Genomic DNA, 25404 nt, shown 5'->3' with positions numbered 1-25404 from the left:
AAGGATATGGGCCAAGTGCTGGCAAATGGGACGAGATAAGGTTATGATATCTGGTCAGCATGGATGAGTTGGACCAAAGGATCTGTTTCCATGCTGTACATCTCTATGACCTCTATAACATACTAACATGTTAGTATGGTGGTATAACAACTCCAATGAGATTCTAAGCCAATACGAGAGTGAAGAGTCACTCCAAAGTTTCATCTGTAGTAGCCAGTTGTAATAATGATCTAATTGGGAAGTTATATTGGAATTGCAGAATTGAGACTTTTTAAGATTGTGTTATGTAATAATAAGTAATCCTATGGATTTTGTCCTAATCTTTCATCATGACATAAAGAAAGAATAAGATTTTTTTTTGAGTTCTGATTAAAGTAATGTGTTCCCAGATTCAAATACAGAAGAGAAGAAAACCATTTTGTCAATGAATCCATGACTGAATATTTTCAATTTAATACTAGAAAATATAATAAATTGCTCTTTTAAATAAAAAAACAAGCCACAAACTTTGTGTGAATGACCTTCACTTTAATATATCTTAATTATAATGTTATATTTGAATAGCATCTATCTATTTAAATATTTCTCCTCTCACCTTAACAATATCTCCCCCTTCCAGTTTTGAACTCCCCTACCCTAGAGAAAAGACCCTTGAGATTCACCTTATCCTTGACCCTCATGATATTTCTAATGTCAATAATGACCTCCTGTGGTCCAGTGAGATAAGTCTCAGTTTTTTCAGTCTATCTTTATATCTCGAGCACACTATTCCCAGCAATATCCTGATAAATCTTTTCTGAACCCTCTGTAGTTTAATAATATCCTTCCAACAATAGGACAATTCTTTTTTAAAAATCCGTTCTTATTATGTGGTTATCACTTTTCTGCTTGTTAATTTTGTTTATTATCTGTAATTGCCATCAAATGGATGATGCTGGGCCTTCAAGGAGTTACAGAGTTTTGACCCAGTGACTGAATTCTGACTTTTGGATAGTATGTGACACGGAGAGGACCATGTAGCAAGATGTTGCTGTTACGATGTTGATTTAGTGGTCATTGCCCTTCTGAACTGTGTTGTGTGCAGATAAGGAAAACTTGGTGAGGTGTTGCAGTACTCTTGTAGTTTCCGCACTTGTTGCACACAGGCAATGATGGTAGTGAATGTAATCTTTGAAGGACCAATCAAGCTGATTGCTATGGCCTGGAGGGCATTGGCTAATTAATTGTGTTAATTTTGATCCACCGATACAAACTCCTCAAAATTATAAGCTAACATTAAGAGAAATACAATAACATTGCTAAACAAAATTGTTTTTTTATCAAGACTTGCTCTCCCTTCTCCACATTCCTGAGGCTACAATTAGAAATGTAAGAATAAGCCAGTCTGACAGATGTATTAGAACATTTGTTTTCCTGTACAATGTAAGATTTAGTTTTCTTTTTGCACAAATGCCCTGTGAATGATAGCTATGGATTTGCTACTGGCTAACAATACTTTGTCTATTATGCTTGGCTAGGAATGACTCTCCTCGGGCCAGTAGAGAGAATGGTTTCTTTGCATGCAACAAGCTGGTTTCCTGGTGGTAATTTTTATATATTTGAAATATGTGGAGGGAATGTCTGCACATCTATAATATTGAACACTCTGTGTAAGATTAGAAGAATGCAGGCCTCACTTTCAGCACTTCTTTCAACTGCTTTGTCACTTCCATTTAAGTGTACTCCTTTAAGTGCCAGACCTCTCTGGAAAATAGTCACATCTGCCTTGTATCCCCTCCAGACCCTGTTTTATTTATTACTGCAAAGAGATTTCCAAATCAAAATAAGTAGCATCTTTTTTCTTTCACATACCAGGCATACAATCTAACTCTAACCTAAAGACGTCGTTAAGAGGTAGATCACTGTAGAATGCAGTGTACTAGAGGATATCAGTGGCTTATAGTAGGGGAGCATGAATGTGTAGAACTGATCTTTGTTCTAACTTTTCGTGAATGATGACCCTATCATCCATTCTGTCCACATGCCTTGTTTTCCTGAGATGATGATGAATTTGGTGTGAAGTTGAAATGACAGTTTCCTTGGCTAATTAATGAGTAAATCTGGACCTTAAGTGATTTTCTAGGTCATTTGGATATGTGAATGTTAGAATTAGGAGTGAATGTCGATCCAGGTACACCATCCCAAATAAATCAAGCAACTTTAATTTGAATAAACTGGGTCAGAGCCAAACTTATTATCTTGTATTTTCATTTTAGACATTCAAAGCTTTATTTTAGATATTCATAGTTAAATAAGCCAAATCAATTGAAGGTAAATTTCTACATCTTCTCTACGATTACTGTAAACTGACATATTACTACAGGGTAGTGTCTTTTTGCAGCTGAGGCAAGTGGATAATTGTTAGAAACAAAATCAAAAACAGGAATTGCTGCAGAAACTCAGCAAGTCTAGCAATATCTGTGGAGAGAAAGCAGAGTTAAAGTTTTGGGTTCAGTAACCCTTCTTCAGAATGGTAATTGTTCGTTTTGTGAACCTGGGTTTTTGTTTTATTCCTTTATAACTTAGAAGCACTGTCAATAAATGAAAAATCAACTGAGTTGTTAATTTGACATTGACCTTTCAGATATTGATAGCTTGATTACATACTGGAATGAACTCAGACAATTTCAGTCCTAAAGTAGCTCTCCTGTGTCTGTCCAGGATTCATCTTTCATAGGGTATAAATAGAACCAAAGTGGCTCACAGTAATACCACATTATGGAAAGGGAACTTTGCCAAACTTCACAATCTTCATCATTCTCCATCAATCCATGTTGAGAGTAAATGAGAATTGACATTGGTAAAGGATAGGTTCAGATATAGTATAATATCTTCAAACAAGGAATCACCTGAGTTGTTAAGTGAGTAGTCTCACTGGGTGGAGTCTTACCTTTTTTTGTCTAAGCCAGGCCTGTATCAAGATTTTTGGAAGGGGTTCTGCCTTAAGGACTAGCAAGTTTTCAAACTGTATCTTACCTGTCTACCAACTTACGATGTCCATTATGTCCAATCCAGTCCCGTTTTATGACATCCCGATCCCAGAACAATCTGCCACTCAGCTGATATTCATCAAAAGACGGTGTCATTTGAGTCCATGATAACTTTGAAAGACCAGACAAACATTGGCAATCCAGCACTGTCTGTCATCAGCAGCACAACAGCACAAAAGTGGACAGTAAAGGTTACCTCGGTTTACAAGAGGATCTTGATCAGATGGGCCAATGGGCTGAGGAGTGGCAGATGGAGTTTAGTTTAGATAAATGCGGCATGCTGCATTTTGGAAAAGTAAATCAGAGCAGGCTTACGCACTTAATGGTAAGGTCCTGAGGAGTGTTGCTGAACAGAGACCTTGGAGTGCAGGTTCATAATTTCTTGAAAGAAAAGTCGCAGGTAGATAGGATAGTGAAGAAGCCATTTAGTATGCTTTCCTTTATTGGTCAGAGCATTGAGTATAGGACTTGCGAGGTCATGTTGCAGATGTACAGGACATTGGTTGGGCCACTTTTACAACATTGCATGCAGTTCTGGTCTCCTTCCTGTTGGAGGGATGTTGTGAAACTTGAAAGGGTTCAGAAATGATTTACAAGAATATTGCCAGGGTTGGAGGAGTTGAGCTATGGGGAGAAGTTGAATAGGCTGGGGATGTTTTCCCTGGAGCATTGGAGGCTAAGGGGTGACCTTATAAAGGTTTATAAAATCATGTGGGGCATGGATAGGATAAATATACAAAGTCTTTTCCCTGGGTTGGGGGAGTCCAAAATAGAGAGCATAGGTTTAGGGTGGGAGGGAAAAGATATAAAAATGACCTAAGGGGAAATGTTTTCACACAGAGCAGCCATTGTTTCTGTGCTCTGCATCAACCTGCTGGGATGGAGGGTTGGAGGAGGGGGTTTGGGTTTTGCAGGATGGAGTCATGAGAAAGCATAGATCCTGTGCTTTATTAAATTGACACTTTCGCTGCCCCAGCCAATTTCTATTACGACTTTGCAGCTGGATATAGAAAATGAATGCAGCTCACTGTGAGCACAATCACCACTGTGAGCCCTTGCTTGGTGATCAGGGAATGACAGCCCATTTCCATTGTTACTACCAATACCAGCTACCACACAGACAGACAGACACACACACACACATTCTCCCCCCCCACGTACACCCTTCCCACACACACACCCCAAACACACATACCCCCCACACATCCCTCACACACACACACACACAAGCTCCCACACACCCCTTACACACACACCCACACACACAAGCCCCCACATTTCCCTCACACACAGACCCACACACACATACAAGCCCCCACACACCCCAAACCCTTCTGATCTCTCATTCTTCTTCAGATCCTGCCATACTCCATGTCACCCAGGCCCCTGCACAATTTTACACACTGTCAAACCTCTCCAGGAATATACAATCTGAATGAGGTCCAAGCACCCTAACTGGAATATTTGAGTTGTGTTCTCAAAGACAGAAAGTGGGAGGTAGAACAGGTTTCTAAGTAGCTGATAGAGTGTGCCCAGTCCATGAATGGGTATTTCTGTGATCCTGCTACTGTTTATTTCCCTGTAATGGTTAAAAAAAAGACATTTTAAAGGATTAACTTGTATTTATGTGCCCCTATTTATATTTGAGATGTCCTAAATTGCTTTACGCACTTCAAATTGATGGTTCAAATTAGCACACACATGAGTAAAAATCACCAGGCAATCTGGCTTTGGTGATGTTAGTTTAATTAATTTGCTGATAGGACAAAAGGTGACATACCTTTCTTCATATTCAAATACACCCAAGAAAATAAGTAGAATTGTAATACAGAGTCCTTTCTAAACAACTGCACCTCTAACCATGTTCTCTCATACCTATACTCTCCTATCAACTTAGATAATGTATTCAGAATATGGAGTGGGGCTTGAACCAGTGATCTTCTGACTGAGAGAGATGAGAATTTAACAACTGGTGGTGAATGCTATGAATAGCAACTGTTTTAAATCTGTTTCACACATTTACTATGCAGAGTTTTAGATCAGTTACTATTTATGGCATTCTTCAGACTTGTGGGATTAGCAGGCAGTTTTTTTTTGGTTTGAATAAAGGACTGGTTGAGTTCACTAGACAAAAGCCTGTTATTAATGGCAGTGATTCTACATGGGGACCATTCATTAATGGAGTCCTATAGGAATAAATGTCAAGGCAGTTACTCTTCATCATCATTTTCAGTGATGTGGATGAAGGCATCAAGGGAACTCTCTGCAAGTTCACGGGTCGATGGAAAAATATATGCTGCTGTTAAAACTCTGTGCAAGGAAAATGAATTTCAAGCATTATTTCCTTAGCATGATCTAAGGAAATGGGTCTGTATCCAACTGATGTATTTTATGGAAGTAAAAGTCATAGTACATTCTTAGATAAAGACAGGTATTCCCTGCAGAGTTACTTACCTTCGGCTGCTGAATGGAAAAAAAAGACCTGGGGCTGTAGCTCACGAACCATAAAGGTCTATGACAAATGGTGTCAGGTTGTTTTGAAAGCCAAAACAGTGACAGAATTTATCCTTGCAAGAACTTAATCAGGCATTATGGCCAATTTTCATCTTTTCACCTTTTAGAGTGTAATAAAAGAATCTGGAAAGGCCAATTATATTAATAATTAGCCTACAAATGCTTGATTACCTGAATAGTTGTTGAAAGTTGAATAAAAATTAAAGGCAATTAAATGTTTGCAACGAAGTTTGGGAAGGTTGCTGTGCTCTTATAAGATTATGACTGAATCGGACTCTAATCCACAATTTGGAGGTGCCAGTGTTGAACAATCAAACAACACCAGGTTATAATCCAACAGGTGTATTTGGAAGCACTAGCTTTCAGATCGCTGCTCCTTCATCAGGTGGTTGATTAACCACCTGATGATGGAGCAGCGCTCCAAAAGCAATGCTTCCAAATGAACATGTTGGACTATAACCTGGTGTTGTTTGATTTTTGACTTGATCCATGGAGATTGATGACATGTTGTCCACAAACCAGATATGGCATGATATGGTCTATAATTATCATACTGTCATACTTACATTAGCAAGAATGAGACCGTAGGTCAAATCGTACTGAAGAATTCAATGGACCTTTATTACAAATCCTGCTATTTACATGGTACACTATAATCACAGACTCTTGTGTGTCAGGGCTCAAGCTAAGAATGTGAATGCACTATTGCACACTTTCCTTAGAGTACTACGCTACAGGGGAATGCAGATCAGTAAGATGGAGACTCTGAGTTTCATATCATTAGATTATATGCTATTACATACAGATCATACATCACGAGCATGTCCCCCAAATGTATATTGCACATATGCTGTGAAATCGTATGCAGCAATTGTCTGTTTAAGCTGGAAAGGTTAATATTGTGAAAGCAGAGAGCGAAGAAGGTTCTGAGGCACAACTTTTCATGGAGAACCACTAACTGGTGAATCAAATTGCCTTTGTGTGCATTGAGTACCAATCTGCTGTAAGTGTTCAGAAATTCAAGCTGTGATCAATGGAACAACACATAACAAGGTGAGTATTTGTGGATGTCCCTCTGTCACTGTGCTTCCCAGATGTCTTATTCCCTCTTTTTTATTTGGCCTACTTCATTGTGGTTGGAGCACATGAGGGTGCTGGGGAATGGAGGGTGAAGGAGTATTGAAAATACACAGTTGCACTGTGCCTGTGTAAAAGAAGTTCAAATGGCAAGCTGGTAATTTTTGTCTCTGATAGCAGACAACATTTTGTTAAGTACCTCTAAGGAATAAAACCTACTGCTTTGATCATACCTGCTTTGTCCCTGGTACCATAAATCCTAGCATGTGGAGAAAATCAAATGAAGAAAACTGGAATCAATTGATGTACAGAACCCATTCTTCAGGGATCATAAAGAAGTCTGCAGTGCAGTGAAGCCGATTGGTGTTGATTATTGAAACTGAAAACATTACAAATGTAAGCTGACATTTCCTAGATTTTGGTTGAAATCCACAGAGAACTTTTGCAGATTTATCTTGGAATTTCTGACTGTGTCAGGTTGATAGAGTTTCCATTGTGTGCTACACATAATGATATTGTGACCTTTTCTCTGGAAATGAGTTTCTGATTTTGCTACATGTAAAAGTGATGTGAGTCTCTCAATGCAGTACTGTGCCCAACAGTGCACAGATCAGGGAATTGAAATAGGAGTTCAGTGACCCAGTTTATCACTGGAGATTTAAAGTCAATGAAGACCAAGCATACTTATTCCACGTACCTTGTTTAGTGATCTACCCTACCAAGGTGCAAGATTTCACTTTTTATCTAAAAGTATGCAGAGAAAATTGTGTTGGAGTCTCGTCACAACCCTCAGAAGGTGGAATGAGTTTAGAATCAGTGAGACGGGCCAATTGCACACCATCCATCAGATAGAATTCTTCTTTTGATCCACCGAGTCAGGTTTTTGTTGTATACTTATACTGTATTCTATTTTATTGATATCTTCAGACATTCTACTGTCATACAGAAATAGGATTTAAACTACCATAATGTTAACAGTGTCCTATTTGACTTCTGAAAGTGACATTGGAATTTTTGCATTTTACCCAAAACAGGAAACCTGAAAGATCTGAATATTTTGCGATGTACCTGTCCAGCATAACTTGACAATGCTACACAATATTAAAACCACAAATGAAGGAAGGTCACCAACGTGATCTCAGGTACATGTATCTTTCAGGAATTGCACATTATTTCCTCAAGATTGTTTTCAGTAAAGCTTGCCAAATATAATTAGTTAATAGTCACATACAGTCCATTGCAACAGCACCAAAGTAGCCCTATGTACTTGCACTCCTTTCCTCCTGAGCAAACAGGAACACTCATGCCAATCTGAGGAGAACTGCAAAAATGCACCAATTCTGTCAAGAAATAACACAAAGAATTATGGCAACCCCTGAAGTTTGAATACTTTTCTTAAGGTAAGGTGATTTTTGATGTCACATTTTAATATTCTTGGCACGGTTCTGTGGACAGATCAATTATAGTTAAAAACAACATGAAACAATTTCATGGAAAATTATTTCCAAAATTGTTTTCTTTTTGCATGAGAAGTCACTTCTTCTGATCCTGCACTTTACATATTTTTTACCTTCTGGCAATATTAATTTGCATTATCAGTTTATCCCTCTGTTACTTTTCTTCTTGTCTGCTCACCTAACCCCAAAACTTTTCAAACACTACAAACAATATCTGAAGCTTAATTTATACAGACATTTCATTATAGAGTCAAAGACATAAAAAACACAGAAAAAGGCCCTTCAGCCCACGAGGTCTGCATCAGTCATGAACAACCACCTGACTGTTCTAATTCCATTTCCCAGAACTTGGCCCATGGCCCAGGTATCATAAGTGTACATGGAAATTCTTAAATGTTATGAGGGTTTCTGCTTCTACCACCTGAACAAGCAGTGAGTTCCAGACTCCCATCACACTCTGGCTGAACAAAATACACATCTCTTTACTTAAACTCTTCACTCTCAAATTCGATAATCAATACAAATATATCTTCCCCAAACTGTTTTGAGTCATTCTGTCTTTCTTTCTCCCACCTTCTTTTCCTGAAAGTGTTGATTTAGTTTAGGGGAAGGCTTCCCAGTTGCTCTGTTTGCGATATACAACAATACCTTTCTATGTGCCAAGGACATTTAATGACCTCTTTTAGCCCTCCTAATTCCTCTAAGCTCATCTACTTTACTTGTTATACTCTTGCATTAAAGTTGCACTTCAGACTATCAGTCCTACCGTGTTCATTAACCTGGCCCTGCCTGTTCTTCCTATTTGTTTACTTGACTTAACCTGCACCTTTTCCTGAATCACTCCATGTGTTGACCTAGACCAGACTGGTAGAAACCCTTCCAAGTCACATTAGCAAACCTCCCTGAAAGGAGATTGGTGCCCCTCTAGTTTGTCCTCCTTGGACAGGTTCTTCCTGCCTTGGAAGATAGCTCAATGATTCAGATGTCTGAAGCCCACCCTTGTACTTTAGCTACATATTCAATTCTGTTGTCTTCATATTTCTGCCCTCAATAGCACACGGGACAGGGAATAATCTCATGATTACAACCCTAGAGGTCCTGTTTTTTTAATATTCTATCCAGGTCCCCCAAATTCTCTTTGCAGGACCTCTTCTCTCTTCCTGTCGTTAGCACCAATGTGTACCAGGACCTCTGGCTGCTCACCCTCCCTTTCAAAATGTTCTGTGCCTGCTCTGAGACATCCTTGACGTTGGCACTAGGGAGGTACCACACTATCCTGGAGTTTCACCCACAGCCATAGATATGCCAATCTGTGTCCTGACTGTCGAATCCTTTATCATTGCTGCTCACTTATACTTTGACCCTTGCTGCTTTTCTTTTTAATTTCAAATATATACTTTATTCATAAGAAATCTTTCAATACATACATAGTCACTAGAGCAGTTTGATGCTGTACCATCTTTTCATATAGAGAACTAACAAGACCCAAGGCATTTGGGTCACATGCATGTGAGGCCCCAGGAAGATCCAATAATTGAACGGACCTCTATTTAACTTTGGCAGGAAGATCTTAGATGGTGCTCTTTCCGCACTGTGCTTTGGTGGCAACTGCCTGAAGCTTTAGTCCATCCCTCAGCACGTAGATCTTGAAAGGTGCTAGTCTGCAATACTAGGTCAAAGTCAACGCCTTGTTCTGGAAAGCCAAAACGTTTTGGGCAGCCAAAAGAGCATCTTTCTCTGAGCTATGGTCCCCCCGGCACAGTTGATGTTTGTCTTGGTGTGTGTCCAGGGGAATTTTTTTTAATTTCAAAAATATACTTTATTCATAAAATAATTTGATGGTCTGTACAATTGGTCATGCCATACATATGTAAACATGTACATACAGAGATCAAAACTTATCATTTTTGTACAGGTCTGTACATTTTTTGATCATATGCCCATATAATTAGCTGAGGCATCAGCAGAGCCCAAATGACTGCATGGGTCCCCTGTTCTTCGTTAGGCAGGCAGACTTTACACAGTGGTCTTTCCCCACCGCGCCTTGGCGGCAGCTGCCCCAAGCTTCAGCGCATCCCTCAACACGTAGTCCTGGACCATGGAATGTGCCAGTCTGCAACACTCAGTCGGGGTCAACTCCTTCAGCTGGAAGATCAGCAGGTTTCGGACCACCCAGAGAGTGTCCAGGGGAATAGCCCGTACAGCACAGGGTTCTGTGTCATGGAGCTATTCAGGATGAACCTCCAACCTCTTTAACTGTTCTTTGACAATGGGTCCTCCCTTCTCAGTCATGGTCAGCAAGCTGACTTCTGCCAGAATCCTCCTCAGTATCTTCTGACTACCACTTTTGTATGATTCCCTCTATCCTGAAAGTTCATAAGAAAACTAAACCACCTACACAGATCTTTCCCAATAAAATATTTCTGGAAACCTGAGAAACTTCCAATTTTAATATCCTGGTAACCTCAAACTCTGAAAGCTGAATGGTTATTTCTGAACTGTTAGAAGCTGAACTTTGCATGAAAGACCAGTTTAACTGAATTTTCATCTCAATGAATTGAAGGTGCCGGTGTTGGACTGGGGTGGACAAAGTTAAAAATCACACAACACAATGTGTCTAAAACGTTTATTTGGAAGCACTAGCTTTCGGAGCGCTGCTCCTTCATCAGATGGTTGTGGAGGTTCAGATCATGCTCACAGAATTTATAACCAAATGAGTCCAGTGTTATGGAGATGTGATACAGTAAGCCATCTTAGATTAAAACTTTCATCTTTTATAATGGGATATGCTGGTTTCTATTCTTTGATATGTAAATCCCAGAACTTCTTTTAAATTGCATTCTCAAGTTAACTCAGCTTTTTAAACCATAGGTGTGAAGTCTGTCTGTGTCCCAATGCTCGACAGCAGTCAACATTTTGATTTCATCAACAGGAATCTCGGAACCGTGAGGAGTCATTTTCTGTTATCTTTTGAATTTGGACCACTAGCCCTCAGTGTTTATTTCCCCTCCCCCACTCCCCTTTTAACTTGTTATTTTGAAACCATGTCAAATCTGCAGAGCTGCAATCATTTGCTTGCATTGTGATTAGGTTTAAAGGGATATAGCTTAATTCAGGAATAGAGCTTAGTTGTGACCATTTTGTCCACATGCTCAAAGAATAGGCTTTGTTGAACTATAACTGAAGAAGCTGTATCTAGCAACCTTTGGACCTAAGATAGTGCTGTCAGGAGTGACTTGTACACTTTTCATTTGAGTACCTGTGAAAGTAAAGCTAATTCTAAGTCATTTTAAGTTTATTAAAGAAATCTGATGAAAGCCTCTTTCGTTCTGATGGTAGTAATAAAGGAAAACAATTTGATCATTTTGGTAATTGAATCAAAGCATTAACATTGGTATTACTCATAGAGAGGTGGAATCTGATTTACAGCTTGTTCCTCCTATCAGACTCAAAACATTGGCTGCTTTCTGCCTTCATAGGTAACCTTACTAGATTCTTCCTTTTTTGGGGATTCCATGATGTGTCTGCAATTCTCAATCCACCAGTTCCCCCTTGACCAGTTTTTCCATGACTGGCATCTCTTTGAAGGGTAAGATAAAACAAAGAGCAGATGCTGGAAATCTGAAATAAGAGCTGAAATTACCAGAGAAAGTGGAAGTTCTGAAGGGTCATTGGATTCAAAACATTAACTTTGCTTTCTGTGCACAAATGCTGCCAGCCCTGCTGAGCTTTCTCAGCAATTTCTATTTTTCTGTCTCTTAGAAGAGTCTGGTAATAACTTGGTTTTCCTTGAGCTGTTTATTATTTCTTTCAACTAGTTGGATGATCAAAGCATGTGAAGGCGTAAAGCTGAGAACTATTGATTGTAAATTATGTATACATTCTCAACTCTCTCTTATGCTCTTTGTGTGGCAGAATTGCTTTTGGCGTACCTTTAATCTTGAGAGTTATGCCTCATGCAGCATCTAATTTTATCCTTGTAGTTGTAACTTTTTTTTTCAGCCATGGAAGTTGGTCTGTCAATCTGATGAAACAGTGTCATTCATCCACATATATCAAGCTTAAAAATAATGTCCATTGAAATAAACAAATACTGTGAAATTCAAGCTAGTTAGATCACCAGTTTCTCCTGGGAGTACATTGGGTATTCATTTCTAATGTTGGCAGTTCCACTACGTTAATATCTTTGCAAGAGTAGACATTTGGCTTCGGCTGCTCTTAAACAGGGTCACACTTCTGAACATTCTCCAGAAATGACAATTTATTTGACAGATGCAGCATTCTTATGACATGGCTGGACACTGCTTGTGAGGCATTTATGTTCCACTCCACTGACACTGATTCTTTATTTCTACTGTTTGATACACTTCTTGTGTTGGCTTGTCACTTGAGCCCTTTGAGTATTTCTACCTTAATAAAGTGGATGGAATCTGTTGATTCCCCTGTGGTAAGATTGTCCATCTCCTCTCAGGATTAATCTGAGAGCCTTCCTGGCAGTTGCTTCCAGCACAACTTGAATAGATTTCCCCAAAATCAAGACATTTTTGGGGCTACATTTAGCTCTGCAAATAATAACGCTCTTTCAAATTCTTTGTGTTAAAGATCAAAAACTGTTTGGTATGGCAATGCTGGTTGTTGTTTCTTCTTTGAACACTTTTAGTTCTATTGAATTGCAGTACTCTGAAGCTGCTTTGCTTACTAAAGGTTTGCATGTCGTTGTGAAGTCAAATTGAAAGTTTCTCTCTTACTGCAGACAAACTGAAAGTTGCTCATATGAATGAATGAAAAATGAATGAGTGTTCACCTTTCATAGCCCATTCTTTATCACGATATCCCTAAAGACAGCTTCGTTCAGGCGGCCATAATAAATTCTTCCTGCTCGAACCAAGATTGTAATTATGAATTTCCTGGCCTTATTGCAGCCTCAAAAGGCTTCCACTATCTTTTCTCTGTTGGACTCTGCTTTAACTTTTAAATTGTTCTTTTTGTCACTTTAACGCTGCTTTGTGACATTTCCAGTGCTTTGGCCCTGATATAAACTCCTGTGACCCTTCATTTCCTCGCTGTAGCTTTGCCTCGTGATGTCCACTCCCTATGGCATAACATTCGCACTGTAAATGCTTTTCATTTCTAGCCTTATCAGCTGTTTTCTTTCTGAGTCAATAAACTTGAAAGTTTTTCCCTTTGCCCAACAGTATTTTTTGAGCCAGTGCTCCGATATAATTATTTGCCAGCCAAATCTTTATGTGGGTATGTTCTTACAGATCCTTGCTTCCCAATGGACTCTGTAACTGTCAAGAGAGACTAGTCTGTAAGCTAGCCCATCTTGCTTCTTTTATGCTGCTCATCAACTCTAAAGTAAAGGCTTCAGCTTGGAGTGCTGTTTCCCTCTTGTTGGTCTTTTCATGAGTTCCTGTTGACTACTTATTTGTTCAAAAGTGCACAGCTGCTGTCAATGTGAATAATTCTTAAAGTTATTAAAGCTGTGAACTCACTTGGTCTTCTGGAACTTTTCTCTCCTGGGTCCAATGAATCGTTTCATCATTGTAACTTGCACTTTTCAGAAATGATCCTGACCAATAATCACCATGTGGTATTACTTTCTAGGTGCATTTGTTGCCTCAAATCTTCTATTTTGAGTTGAAGAACCCAATTGATTTACAATGGTGGAGGATCAACCACTATTGAAACTTAACAAGAGGACTTTGTGTCTCAACAAGTTGTGGATTACATCATAATAGCAATAAGAAAAAGTTGCACTGATTTGTTAGACATTACAACTTAAACTTTGAGGATGTCTGTGGGTAGAGATCTGCACTACTCAAGAACTCAAAATATTCTGTCTTATTCCCTCTCATCCATAAGATCATAAAAAACAGGAGTAGGCCATTCGGCCCATCAAGTTTTTCCTACTAGTTAACATGGTCATTTTTACCCACTCATCTCCATGAGCCTGTACACGACTGGTAATCAGACATCTATCAAAAACTACCTTTTAGCGTAATCAAAGATTGAACCTACACAGCCCTCTGTGATTGAAAATGTAAAAGATACACAAGCCTCTGCGTAAAAAAAATTTCTCCTTATCTCCTCATCCTGAGGAAAATGAGGCATTCTCCTCATTTTTAAAATTATATCCCCTGACTCGAGACTTCCCATCCTGCCTGCATCTATCCTGTCTCTCCCTTTCAGTATTTTATAAGTTTCAATGAGATCATCTCTCATTCTTTTGAAACTCTAGAGAACACAGACCACATTTGCCCAATCTCTCTTTGCAAGACCGTTCTGTCAGCCCAAGAACACATTTGGTGAACCGTTATGACACTCTCTCGATGGAAATAATACCTTTCCAGAGATGAGGAGACCAAAATTGCACAGAATACTCCAAATACCGTCTAACCAAGCTCATATACTGCTGAAGCAAAACTTCACTCAAATCCCTGCGCTAATAAAGGCTAACATTGTATTAACCTTCCTAATAGCTTGCTGCATGTGAACCATCAGTGACTTATCAACAAAGACACTTAGGTCTTTTTGTATGTGTAACCAATCCAGTATCTTGCCATTTAAGAAGTACTCTGCACATCTATTTCTCCTACCAAAGTAGATAGCCTCACTTTTTCTACATTATAATACATCCATTCACATTCTAGCCCTTTCAGTGAGACTATCCAAATCTTTTTAAATTTGCTTTATATCATCCTCACAACACTCATTTCCACCCAGTTTTGTATAATCCATACATTTGGAAATATTATATCTGGTCCACACCTCCATGACTCCAATCTCAGCCTGCCAACATTACTATTTATGTCTATTTTCTATCAATAGACATAACTAAGTCAATAATTAATCCATGCCAGTACATTACCACTATCCTGGATGTAGGTTTGCTTGCTGATCTGGAAGGTTCACTTTCAGAAGTTTCATCACCATACTAGGTAACATCTTCAGTGAGCCTCTGAATGAAACACTGGTGGTGTAGCCCATTTTCTATTTATATGTTTGAGTTTCCTAGGGTTGGTGATGTCATTTCCAGTGGTGACATCATTTCCAGTGATGATGTCGCTTCCTGTTCTTTTTCCCAGGAGGTGGTAAATGGGATCCAAGTCAATGTGTTTGTTGACAAAGTTCCGGTTGTAATGCCAAGCTTCTAGGAATTCTTGTGCATGTCTCTGTTTGGTTTGTCCTAGGATAGATGTGTTGTTCCAGTCGAAGTGGTGTCCTTCCTCATCCTTTTGTAAGGATATTAGTGAGAGTGGGTCATGTCATTTTGTGGCTAATTGGTGTTCATGTATCCTGGTGGAAAGTTTTGAGACCGTTTGTCCAATGTAATGTTGTTACAGTCCTTGCATGTTTTTTTTTAAATGACATTAGTTTTGCTTGTTGTCTGTATCAGGTCTTTCAAGTTCATTAGCTGCTGTTTTAGTGTGTTTGTGGGCTACCATGATGCCAAGTGGTCTGAGTAGTCTGGTAGTCATTTCCGAGATGTCTTTGATGTGGGGGAGAGTGGCTAGGGTTTGGATGTGGCTGGATGTGTTTTGTCTGCTTGTTTGGGTTTGTTGCTCAGTTTACAAAATAAATTAAAGGAAATCTTCAAGACCATCAGTAACACTCTTACTGGCATAACATTCACTGAAAAGGAGGAAAACAACAACAAACTGCCATTCCTAGATGTTGCAGTAGAGCAAACAGCCAATGGGGAACTTTAAACCAGCATCTACAGGAAAACAACACATACGGACCATATATTGAACTAAAGAAGCAATCATCCCAACATCTACAAACAAAGCTGTATTAGGACATTATTTCAATGAACCAACACACACTGCAGCACAGAGGAACTGTGCAGATTAGAGGAAATTCACCTATAGTGTATTCCAAAAGAATGGGTACCCAATGAACACAGTCCGCTGATTTCTCAGCAACAAACGCAAACAGAAAGACAAAACACGTCCAGAAACCCAATCCACTCACCCCTACATCAAAGACATCTTGGAAATGACTACGAGACTACTCAGACCACTTGGCATCATGGTAGCCCACAAACCCACCTACATACTAAAACAGCAGCTAATGAACTTGAAGGACCCGATACAGACAACAAGCAAAACTAATGTAATTTACAAAATACCTTGCAAGAACTGTAACAAACACCACATTGGACAAATGGGCAGAAAACTAGCTACCAGGATACATGAACATTAACTAGCCACAAAACGACTTGACCCATCTTCACTGGTATCATTAAATATGGATGAGGAAGGACACCACTTCAACTGGGACAACACAACCATCCTAGGACAAGCCAAACAGAGACACACACAAGAATTCCTAGAAGCATGGCATTCCAACCGGAACTCTGTCAACAAACACATTGACTTGGATCCCATTTACCACCCCCGAAGAAAAAGAACCGTAAATGAATCACCACTGGAAATGATGTCACCACAGGAAATGACATAACCAACCCTAGGAAACTCAAACATATAAATAGAAAATGAGCTACATCACCAGTGTTTCATTTGGAGGCTCACTGAAGATATTACCTAGTATGGTGACGAAACTTCTGAAAGTGCACCTTCCAGATCAGCAAACAAACCAACATCCAGAACCTCAACTTCAGCTATATATCTTCTCAAAACTCACTATTACCCCTAACCACTGTGCTTTAACTTCTTGAATCAGTCTCATGTGGAAGACTTAATCGAAAGACTTCTGAAAATCTCAGTATACTACATCCATTGGCTCTCCTTTATCAGTTTTGTTCATAACATCTTAAATCTTCAACAAGTTTGTCAGACATCATTTTCCCAATCAGATCATTATGAAGCAGGTTGCTATACATTCCACCCTTTATATTAGATTTGAGTATTGTCACTCCTACTGTTGTAAAGCAAGCAGGTCAGTAATTCCCAATTTTCTCTCTTGCTCCCTTTTAAATATGGAATAACATTTATTATGTTCCATTCAAGCCAGTGTGACGTTATTAGATTGGTGGAGCTTAATGTTGTGCTTAACATTAATTCTTTAGAATCATTACCTTATACAGCATGGTATCTTGGTTTCTGGAGCATGATTTGCATCAGCCCATCTGCTCCTAATGAGAAATCAATGAAAACCTGGAGAGTGCTCAAAAGCAAGCAAACAGAATTCCAGCACTAAACACAAGATGTTAAAAAAACCTAACAAATTTTGCATCCTGACCCAATTGTAATCCACAGATGAATATCATGGTCTGAGCAGGGCTTGGTGGATCTGGGTGGGATGCTCTTCAGAGGATGAGTGCAGACATCAGGGTTGAATGACATCTATCGGCACTGATGAGTGCAGACATCAGGGTTGAATGACATCTATCGGCACTGTAGGGATTCTATGATTCTACCTTGCTGGTCAGTGTATGGTTGTGGCCTGTACAATTCAACTTCAACAAATTCCTCTACAGATGTTGTAAGGCTGTTGACAGTTGCTCTAGAGAGTACATCTGCTATCGTTTGTAGCTTCCCTGTACATATTTGTTCTCACAAGTAAACATACAGCAGGCACAGCTCCCCTGCATCTGTAGATGCTTCCTTGCTAATTCATTATTGTCTAACAGGGATGCCAATAGTATCCCTAAAGGGGGTAATTTGAAAACCACACAGAGACTCATGTGACTGAGAGAACCACCTTTCCTATAATCGCTTTGTGTATCTTCCTGTCTGGCGATGCAATGCCCTAGAAATATATTTCACTGGTTTATGATTCTCTTTTGTTTTTTTCTGAAATAGAACTGCTGCTAATAACTGAAGCTTCTACAGGTTTGATAGTTGGAAAAGATAGATTGTGGTAGGTTAGAACATCTGTAAATGCCAGCATATGCTTGACCTTTTGGAAAATATCTTCCTTACCCTTGTATCTTCCTAACTAATCGCCTCAGCCGTCTCTTGGGAAATCCTTTCAAGTCATGAAACTATTTTAAACTGGGAAAATCCTTAACAGTTTTCACCTTCTGTGGGTCAGGCCTTATCTCAGCTTTGTCACCAATATGTCACAAGAAGCCAATAGATTCCTTGGAAAATTCATACTTTTTGTGTACCCTTCATCCTCTGAGGTTTTAAAACTAAAGGCACCGTCCAGTTTTGCAACTCAATGATCCTCAGAATCAACATGTCATCCACACAGGCAGCTTATTGAAACAAATAAAATGTAGGCACAAGTCTAACACTGACTCTGGTGCGCCCAGTGTCAAATCATAGACTCATGACTCCTAGTTCAATCAAATGATGTGCAACTTTCATTTGCTGTGAAACCGTGGTTAGAAACTGCTTATGGCATCACTTGGGCACTTTATAAACTTTATATTGCTGTCAGCTGTGGTTTCAGTGTACTGCTGTTACTTTTGAATCTGAAGATTGTAAGTTCAAATTGTAGATTAGCGATATAAGCACAAAATCCCAGCTGTCAGCCTAGGGAAATCGTGAGGGAATTCTGCACCGCTGGACTGTGTTAAACTGAAGTCCTGTCAGCGATCCCAAATGACTGTAAAGGAACAGTACCATGATTAGAAGAAGTGTGTGCATGTTTTCCCAAGTGTCCTAGATGATATTTTTGTTCAAATAACAGAACTAAAATTGCTTATCTGGATGCAATAACATTGTATTTTTTGGGGCGTCAGTGTGTGCAAATTGGCTGCTTAATTTCCAATATTACAATATTAGAGTCATAGAGTCACAGAAACAGACCCTTTGGTCCAAACCATCTATGCTGACCAGATATCATCTAGTCCCATTTGCCAGGACTTGGCCAATATCCCTCTAAACCCTTCCTATTCAGATACCCATCCAGATGCTTTTTAAATACTGTAATTGTACTAACCTCCACCACTTCCTCTAGCAGCTCATTCCATACACACTCCACCCTCTGTGTGAAAAAGCTGCCCCTTGGGTCCTTTTAAATCTTACCTCCCTCACCTTAAACTTATGCCCTCTAGCTTTGTACTCTCCCACCCCAGAGAAAAGATCTTGTCTATTTCCCTATCCATGCCCCTCATGATTTTATAAACCTCCATATAGCACCGTTTCAAAACACTTGATATCCTGTTGAGTGTTTTGGATGCTGGAATAGGGAAATAAATGCAGCCACCCATTTTCTCGAGAGCCCTGCGTACATCTTTGAGCAGACCCCAGTTCTGTTATGCTGAATGTGTGTTACACTAGTCACAGTATACTAGAACCCACAATACCCTGGTTGCTTAGTATAACTGCAATTCAAGGAGAACTTCCTTTACAATATAGAAAGAAACAAAATTGAATTTCAGAAAGACTTTTCATTGTTATGTAGGAAATTGTTAACTCTCAAATGGGAGTTTAATGGGATGTTCAAGCTGATCCCTCAGGAATTGAAGACCAAGGAAAAGTCTATTTAAAACCCATCAGAAACTGGCACCCAGAGACAACTCAACAGCTTTGAGACTTGGAAGATCTTGATAACCAGAGACCACCTGACTTGCACTTAGACATGTTGCAAAGCAAGTGGTTTGGGAAGGAAGGAAGGCTGGGACAGAATGGGCACAAAATGTATTTGTGGGGCCCACAGGAGCACCCCAACTTCCACACTCGTACATCAGTGGGCTTTGGTTTCTGTAAGGTGTTGAGGGCTGCCAACTTTATAGGCCTATCCATTTCTTTGTAAAAGGTTTTGTTGAAAAGATTTGCTTATCAGCTATTTTTAGATAAACACACAATGAATGACATTCATTTGGGAAATCATGTGATATCTCCATGAATGCATCCAAACAAAGTTGTCACTGCTCCCCTACTTTCACTAGGCTGTTATGGTAACATTGGACACAATTGTAATAAGAGGATCTGGTCTGTTTTGAAGATATGGCTCTCTCCTGAGTTGCTGGTGTTTGCTCAACTGTTCTGGGAATAGATGAGCAACATGGAATGTGTGTTTAGTGTGAAAAGTGATGGCTTATTCATTTTATGACCTCTTTTAACTTTTGTGATAAATCTGTTAATTTGGGATCAAGTCTTATGATAGACTGATGATATGCTATTGTTAGTTATGTTGGTTAACCTCGCTAATTGTTTTCATGAATGCATATCTGAGTGATAATTAGAGTTAATTAGAAGTTTTATAATGAAGTTAATAATTTGTTCTGACATTGTTTGTGCATTTTTAAAAAATATTTTGGTTGTAAAAATTTCAATTAACTAGCCAGTTTGATTTTATTTACGATAGAGAAACTTCTCTCATAAAGTTTTGGACAATAATTCGGATGAGATGCTTAGTATGACATTGAGATATTTCACCATTTATTGAGAATTCATTTCTCAAATAATGACAGGTTTGGCGCAAAAGTTGGATTCAGTGAGAAGTGGATGCTTATGTGTTTGCCTTTGACAATACAAACTCAGTCAAGTGCTCAACTGTGCTACAGGATTTATCACATTCTAATCAAAGGTTGTGATTTTGACATTTTAGATTTATTAAATAAAGTAGGCCTGAAGAATCTTCTTAAACTTGGGGAAAAAAATCTGATGAGTTCATTATTTTACATTTGAAAATTAAGTACAGTAACTAAATTAATTGTATTCAGTTCTCTGAGACAGAGGTTTTGGATTTTGAACCTTTTTCCAGACACTTGCGCAGATGATGGACACTTGTTGGAGGTTCTGTCACAGATGGATAAACAATGCTACACTATGTCTTTAAAAAGGACAGAGGAGTTCCTCTAGTGTCGTGGCCTATACCTAGTCATTTATTTAATTGCTGTTTGTGAGAATTACTGTGTAAGAGTTAATTACCATGTGGACTAGGAGAAAGTGAGGAATACAGATGCTGGAGATCAGAGTCAAAAAGTGTGTTGCTGGAAAAGCACAGTAGATCAGATAGCATCAGAGGAGCAGGCGAATCAACGATTCTAGCATGGACCCTTGAAACAAAAAGCTCATTCCTGATGAATGGCTTACACCTGAAATGTCAATTCTCTGGCTCTTTGGATGCTGCCTGAACTCCTGTGATTTTCCAGCACCACACTTTTGACTCCTAATGACCATGTGTCCCACTTTACAGCAGTGACTGAACTATAACAAGTGTCTTTAACAGCTATAAAGCACTTTGGGTTATTTTTGCCATTTTTTAAATGAGAAGGTAATCAAATATTAATAGTTAGGTTTTCCCGTTCCATGACAAATAATGTGAGAATTTATGCTTTTGCATTTCAGATGTAGGTTCACCTTTTGCTCCTGTGAAAGAAGCTATCTGATTTTTTTGACTGTTTTGATGAATGCTCTCAAAACGTTTGTCTTGCTTTAGGCCTAACACATTTGAGATTGTTGCACTGGATGGAGTGAGCACTGGAATTTTACAATTCTACACTGCCCAAGAGAGTGCTGACTGGGTGCGGGCAATATCAACCAATATTAATGATTTGACCCTGCAAAATGTAAGTCTCTTGGCTGAAAGAAGTAGACAGCTTTACTGTAAATAATAATATAAATGTATGATCTCAGATATACAATATATTTAAGCTCTTCTTGCTCGGACAAACTAGAGTAAAGCTTGCTTCTGGAAATCTAGATACACATTTTGACCTAATCCTAGAACTGTAATTAAAGAGAAAGAAATGTATTTTATACCAGTGGTGTTGATTTAGGAAGACTAATCATCTGCATTTCCAGTTTAACTTTGTCAAAAATCTATTTTAGAATTGATCCGTTGCAAGGGACAATCAAAAAATTTGGTCTTTTGTAAAAGAATTGACACACTGAGAATAAATATAAAATAAATTGCATGAACAAGATAAGTTTTCAAAAACATTGAAGAAAATTGCAAGTGGTGAAGGAGCTGAAGAAAGGACTTCCTCAAGGTCGCCACTTCTTTGCCATACACCCAGTGCATTGTATCTCAAAACTTTTTGCTCTTACTTATTCTCCACTTTCATCACACATTCTAATTATTCACTTAAAAAGACATATAATCATTAATGTGCCCTTTATTTTCCTCCAGTTTTTCTTCCATTTTTGCTACTGATTCGCTTTTTGACATTTTCTTCAATTGAGCTTTCTGTAATCTTGAATGAAAAAGAAATTGTGCAGGATAGATGCCCACTGACAATGAATATATATACCAAGGATTTAAAGTAGTTTAAATAAAGCTACAAGAAAGGTGGACAAACCAGTCTTGAATTCTATTGCCTGGGTAGCATTCAGACTGATGGATGCTTGTCTAGTAAATCTGTTGCATCTAATACATGATGGGCCTAGTTGATCAGATGAGTCTCTGGACAGCCTGGTGGCTCTGTTCAGTTTGGTGTTTCTATTTGGCTTTGTGGATTTAGAAGATCTTGTCTGATTTGGCTTAAGAGTTTCCAGTTTCAAGACCACTACTTCCACACTTACGCTGCCTTTCCAGACTATCCGTAACCTCATCACCTCAGGGGATCCCCCATCCACCACCTCCAACCTCATAGTCCCACAACCCCGCACTGCCCATTTCTAACTACTGCCCAAAATCCACAAACCTGACTGCCCCGGCTGACCCATTGTCTCAGCCTGCTCCTGCCCCACCGAACTCATCTCTGCATACCTCGACGCGGTCCTGTCCCCCTTAGTCCAAGAACTCCCCACCTACATTCGGGACACCACCCACGCCCTCCTCCACCTCCATGATTTTCGTTTCCCCGGTCCCCAACGCCTTATTTTCACCATGGACATCCAGACCCTGTACACCTCCATCCCCCATCACGAAGGACTCAAAGCCCTCCGCTTCTTCCTTTCCTGCCGTACCAACCAGTACCCTTGCACTGACACCCTCCTTCGACTGACTGAACTGGTCCTCACCCTGAACAACTTCTCTTTCCAATCCTCCCACTTCCTCCAAACCAAAGGAGTAGCCAAGGGCACCCGCATGGGCCCCAGCTATGCCTGCCTCTTCGTAGGATATGTGGAACAGTCCATCTTCCGCAGCTACACTGGAACCACCCCCCACCTTTTCCTCGGCTACATCGATGACTGTATCGGCGCTGCCTTGTGCTCCCACAAGGAGGTTGAACAGTTCATCCACTTTACCAACACCTTCCACCCCGACCTCAAATTTTCCTGGACCGTCTCAGACTCCTCTCTCCCCTTCCTAGACCTCTCCATTTCTATCTCGGGCAACTGAATCAACACGGACATTTACTATAAACCGACCGACTCCCACAGCTACCTAGAATACACCTCCTCCCACCCTGCCCCCTGAAAAACGCCATCCCATATTCCCAATTCCTTCGTCTCTGCAGCATCTACTCCCAGGAGGACCAGTTCCAATACCGAACAACCCAGATGGCCTCCTTCTTCAAAGACCGCAATTTCCCCCCAGACGTGATCGACGATGCTCTCCACCGCATCTCCTCCACTTCCCGCTCCTCCGCCCTTGAGCCCTGCCCCTCCAATCGCCACCAGGTCAGAACCCCACTGGTCCTCACCTACTACCCCACCAACCTCCATATACATCGTATCATCCGTCGTCATTTCCGCCACCTCCAAACGGGCCCCACCACCAGGGATATATTTCCCTCCCCTCCCCTATCAGCGTTCCAAAAAGACCACTCCCTCCGTGATTCCCTCGTCAGGTCCACACCCCCCACCAATCCAACCTCCACTCCCGGCACCTTCCCCTGCAACCGCAAGAAATGCAAAACATGCGCCCACACCTCCCCCCTTACTTCCCTCCAAGGCCCCAAGGGATCCTTCCATATCCGCTACAAATTCACCTGCACCTCCACACACATCATTTACTGCATCCGCTGCACCCGATGTGGCCACCTCTATATTGGAGAGACAGGCCGCCTACTTGCGGAACGTTTCAGAGAACACCTCTGGGACACCCGGACCAACCAATCCAACCACCCCGTGGCTCAACACTTCAACTCCCCCTCCCACCCCACCAAGGACTCCTCCATCGCCAGACCATAGCAACACGACGGCTGGAGGAAGAGCGCCTCATCTTCCGCCTAGGAACCCTCCAACCACAAGGGATGAACTCAGATTTCTCCAGTTTCCTCATTTCCCCTCCCCCCCACCTTGTCTCAGTCCCAACCCTTGAACTCAGCACCACCTTCCTAACCTGCAATCTTCTTCCTGACCTCTCCGCACCCACCCCACTCCGGCCTATCATCCTCACCTTAACCTCCTTCCACCTATCGCATTTTCAACCCCCCTCCCCCAAGTCCCTCCTCCCTACCTTTTATCTTACCCTGCTTGGCACACTTTCCTCATTCCTGATGAAGGGCTCATGCCCGAAACGTCGATTCTCCTGCTCCTTGGATGCTGCCTGACCTGCTGCGCTTTTCCAGCCACACATTTTCAGCTCTGGTCTCCAGCATCTTTCTCCCATCATTAAGGTAATCCAAGCATTTTTGTCTTTAGTCTTGAGCATTGTTATGCTTTGCCTTTAAAACTCAATAAAATGTGAAAGACCAGATTGAAAGTTAGGGATTACTGTTGATGATTTTGCTGCACTAATATGTTAACTTTGCCCTGGACTAAATTAATAGAAATTTTAATCAATTTAATATATACAGGCAACTTCTCAAGTAATGGAGAAAGGAATATAATAGCAGTACATAAAACATGTGTGCAATAAAATGGTGATATCAAACTTTAGAAACTTTTCCAGTTGATCACAAATGGAGTTTGGGAAATATTTTGAGAAATGTTTTGATGTTTCTTGAATATATCAGCATTAATGATTCTTTTCCATATATTATTTTAAATGTACAGATGAAAATGGCCAATAAATGCTGTCCTTCAAATGATCAGGTAGGATGCCTCTCCTTTGGAGAAAAAGTCATATATGTAATGAAAACATGTTTCCATGTAAGAAATATATTTTCTCCATCTGAACTAAAGGAGTGAAAAGGATGTGAAGACTTGCTAGCTGATAAGAGCAATGTGATGGCAAAATCTATTACATAATTGTGACCAAATGAAGGGTAGCTGGAATTTGAACATGTGTGCAGGTTAAATTTAAAGGAATTGTATGTGCATTATTTAGTATTTGCACTCATAACAAACCTTGTTTAAATAATGTTTAGACTTCAATCATGTTTGAGATGAAGAATTTGAAAGGTATTATTGCTGTCACTTCCTTGGTTATTGAGATCTGTATCATGGCTACTCAACTTGGAAGCACTAATTTATTTATTTTATTGTGTTTGCATATTTTGTAATTAATGGCTATCTATAGCCAGGGGTGTTTTAATGAATTCACACACATTATCTTTCTTTTAAAATCCATACTGCAAATTGCAAACAGCGCTCAAATAAAGGGAAACTGCATTTGTTCTAGTCTGA

The 25404-nt window shown here is 39.9% G+C and overlaps 1 protein-coding gene across 2 annotated transcripts in view; it reads left to right on the top strand.

The window, feature by feature from the left end:
• The window catches only part of sntg2 (syntrophin, gamma 2), a 1097028-nt gene that overhangs the window by 1014157 nt on the left and 57467 nt on the right, over positions 1-25404 (top strand). For both annotated transcript variants that reach the window (XM_087975850.1, XM_087975858.1), the window contains exons 11-12: positions 21383-21512; positions 24832-24870. In XM_087975850.1, coding sequence (XP_087831976.1) covers positions 21383-21512; positions 24832-24870 — 169 coding nt within the window. The remainder of the gene's footprint in view (positions 1-21382; positions 21513-24831; positions 24871-25404) is intronic.

This window comes from Chiloscyllium plagiosum, unplaced genomic scaffold (assembly GCF_037043375.1).
Source record: "Chiloscyllium plagiosum isolate Xiang-an unplaced genomic scaffold, Cpla_swu_hap1 HiC_scaffold_3, whole genome shotgun sequence".
NCBI classification, from domain to species: domain Eukaryota; kingdom Metazoa; phylum Chordata; class Chondrichthyes; order Orectolobiformes; family Hemiscylliidae; genus Chiloscyllium; species Chiloscyllium plagiosum.
Note: the sequence above shows the minus strand (reverse complement) of the source record. Positions and strands in the feature narration are given on the sequence as shown.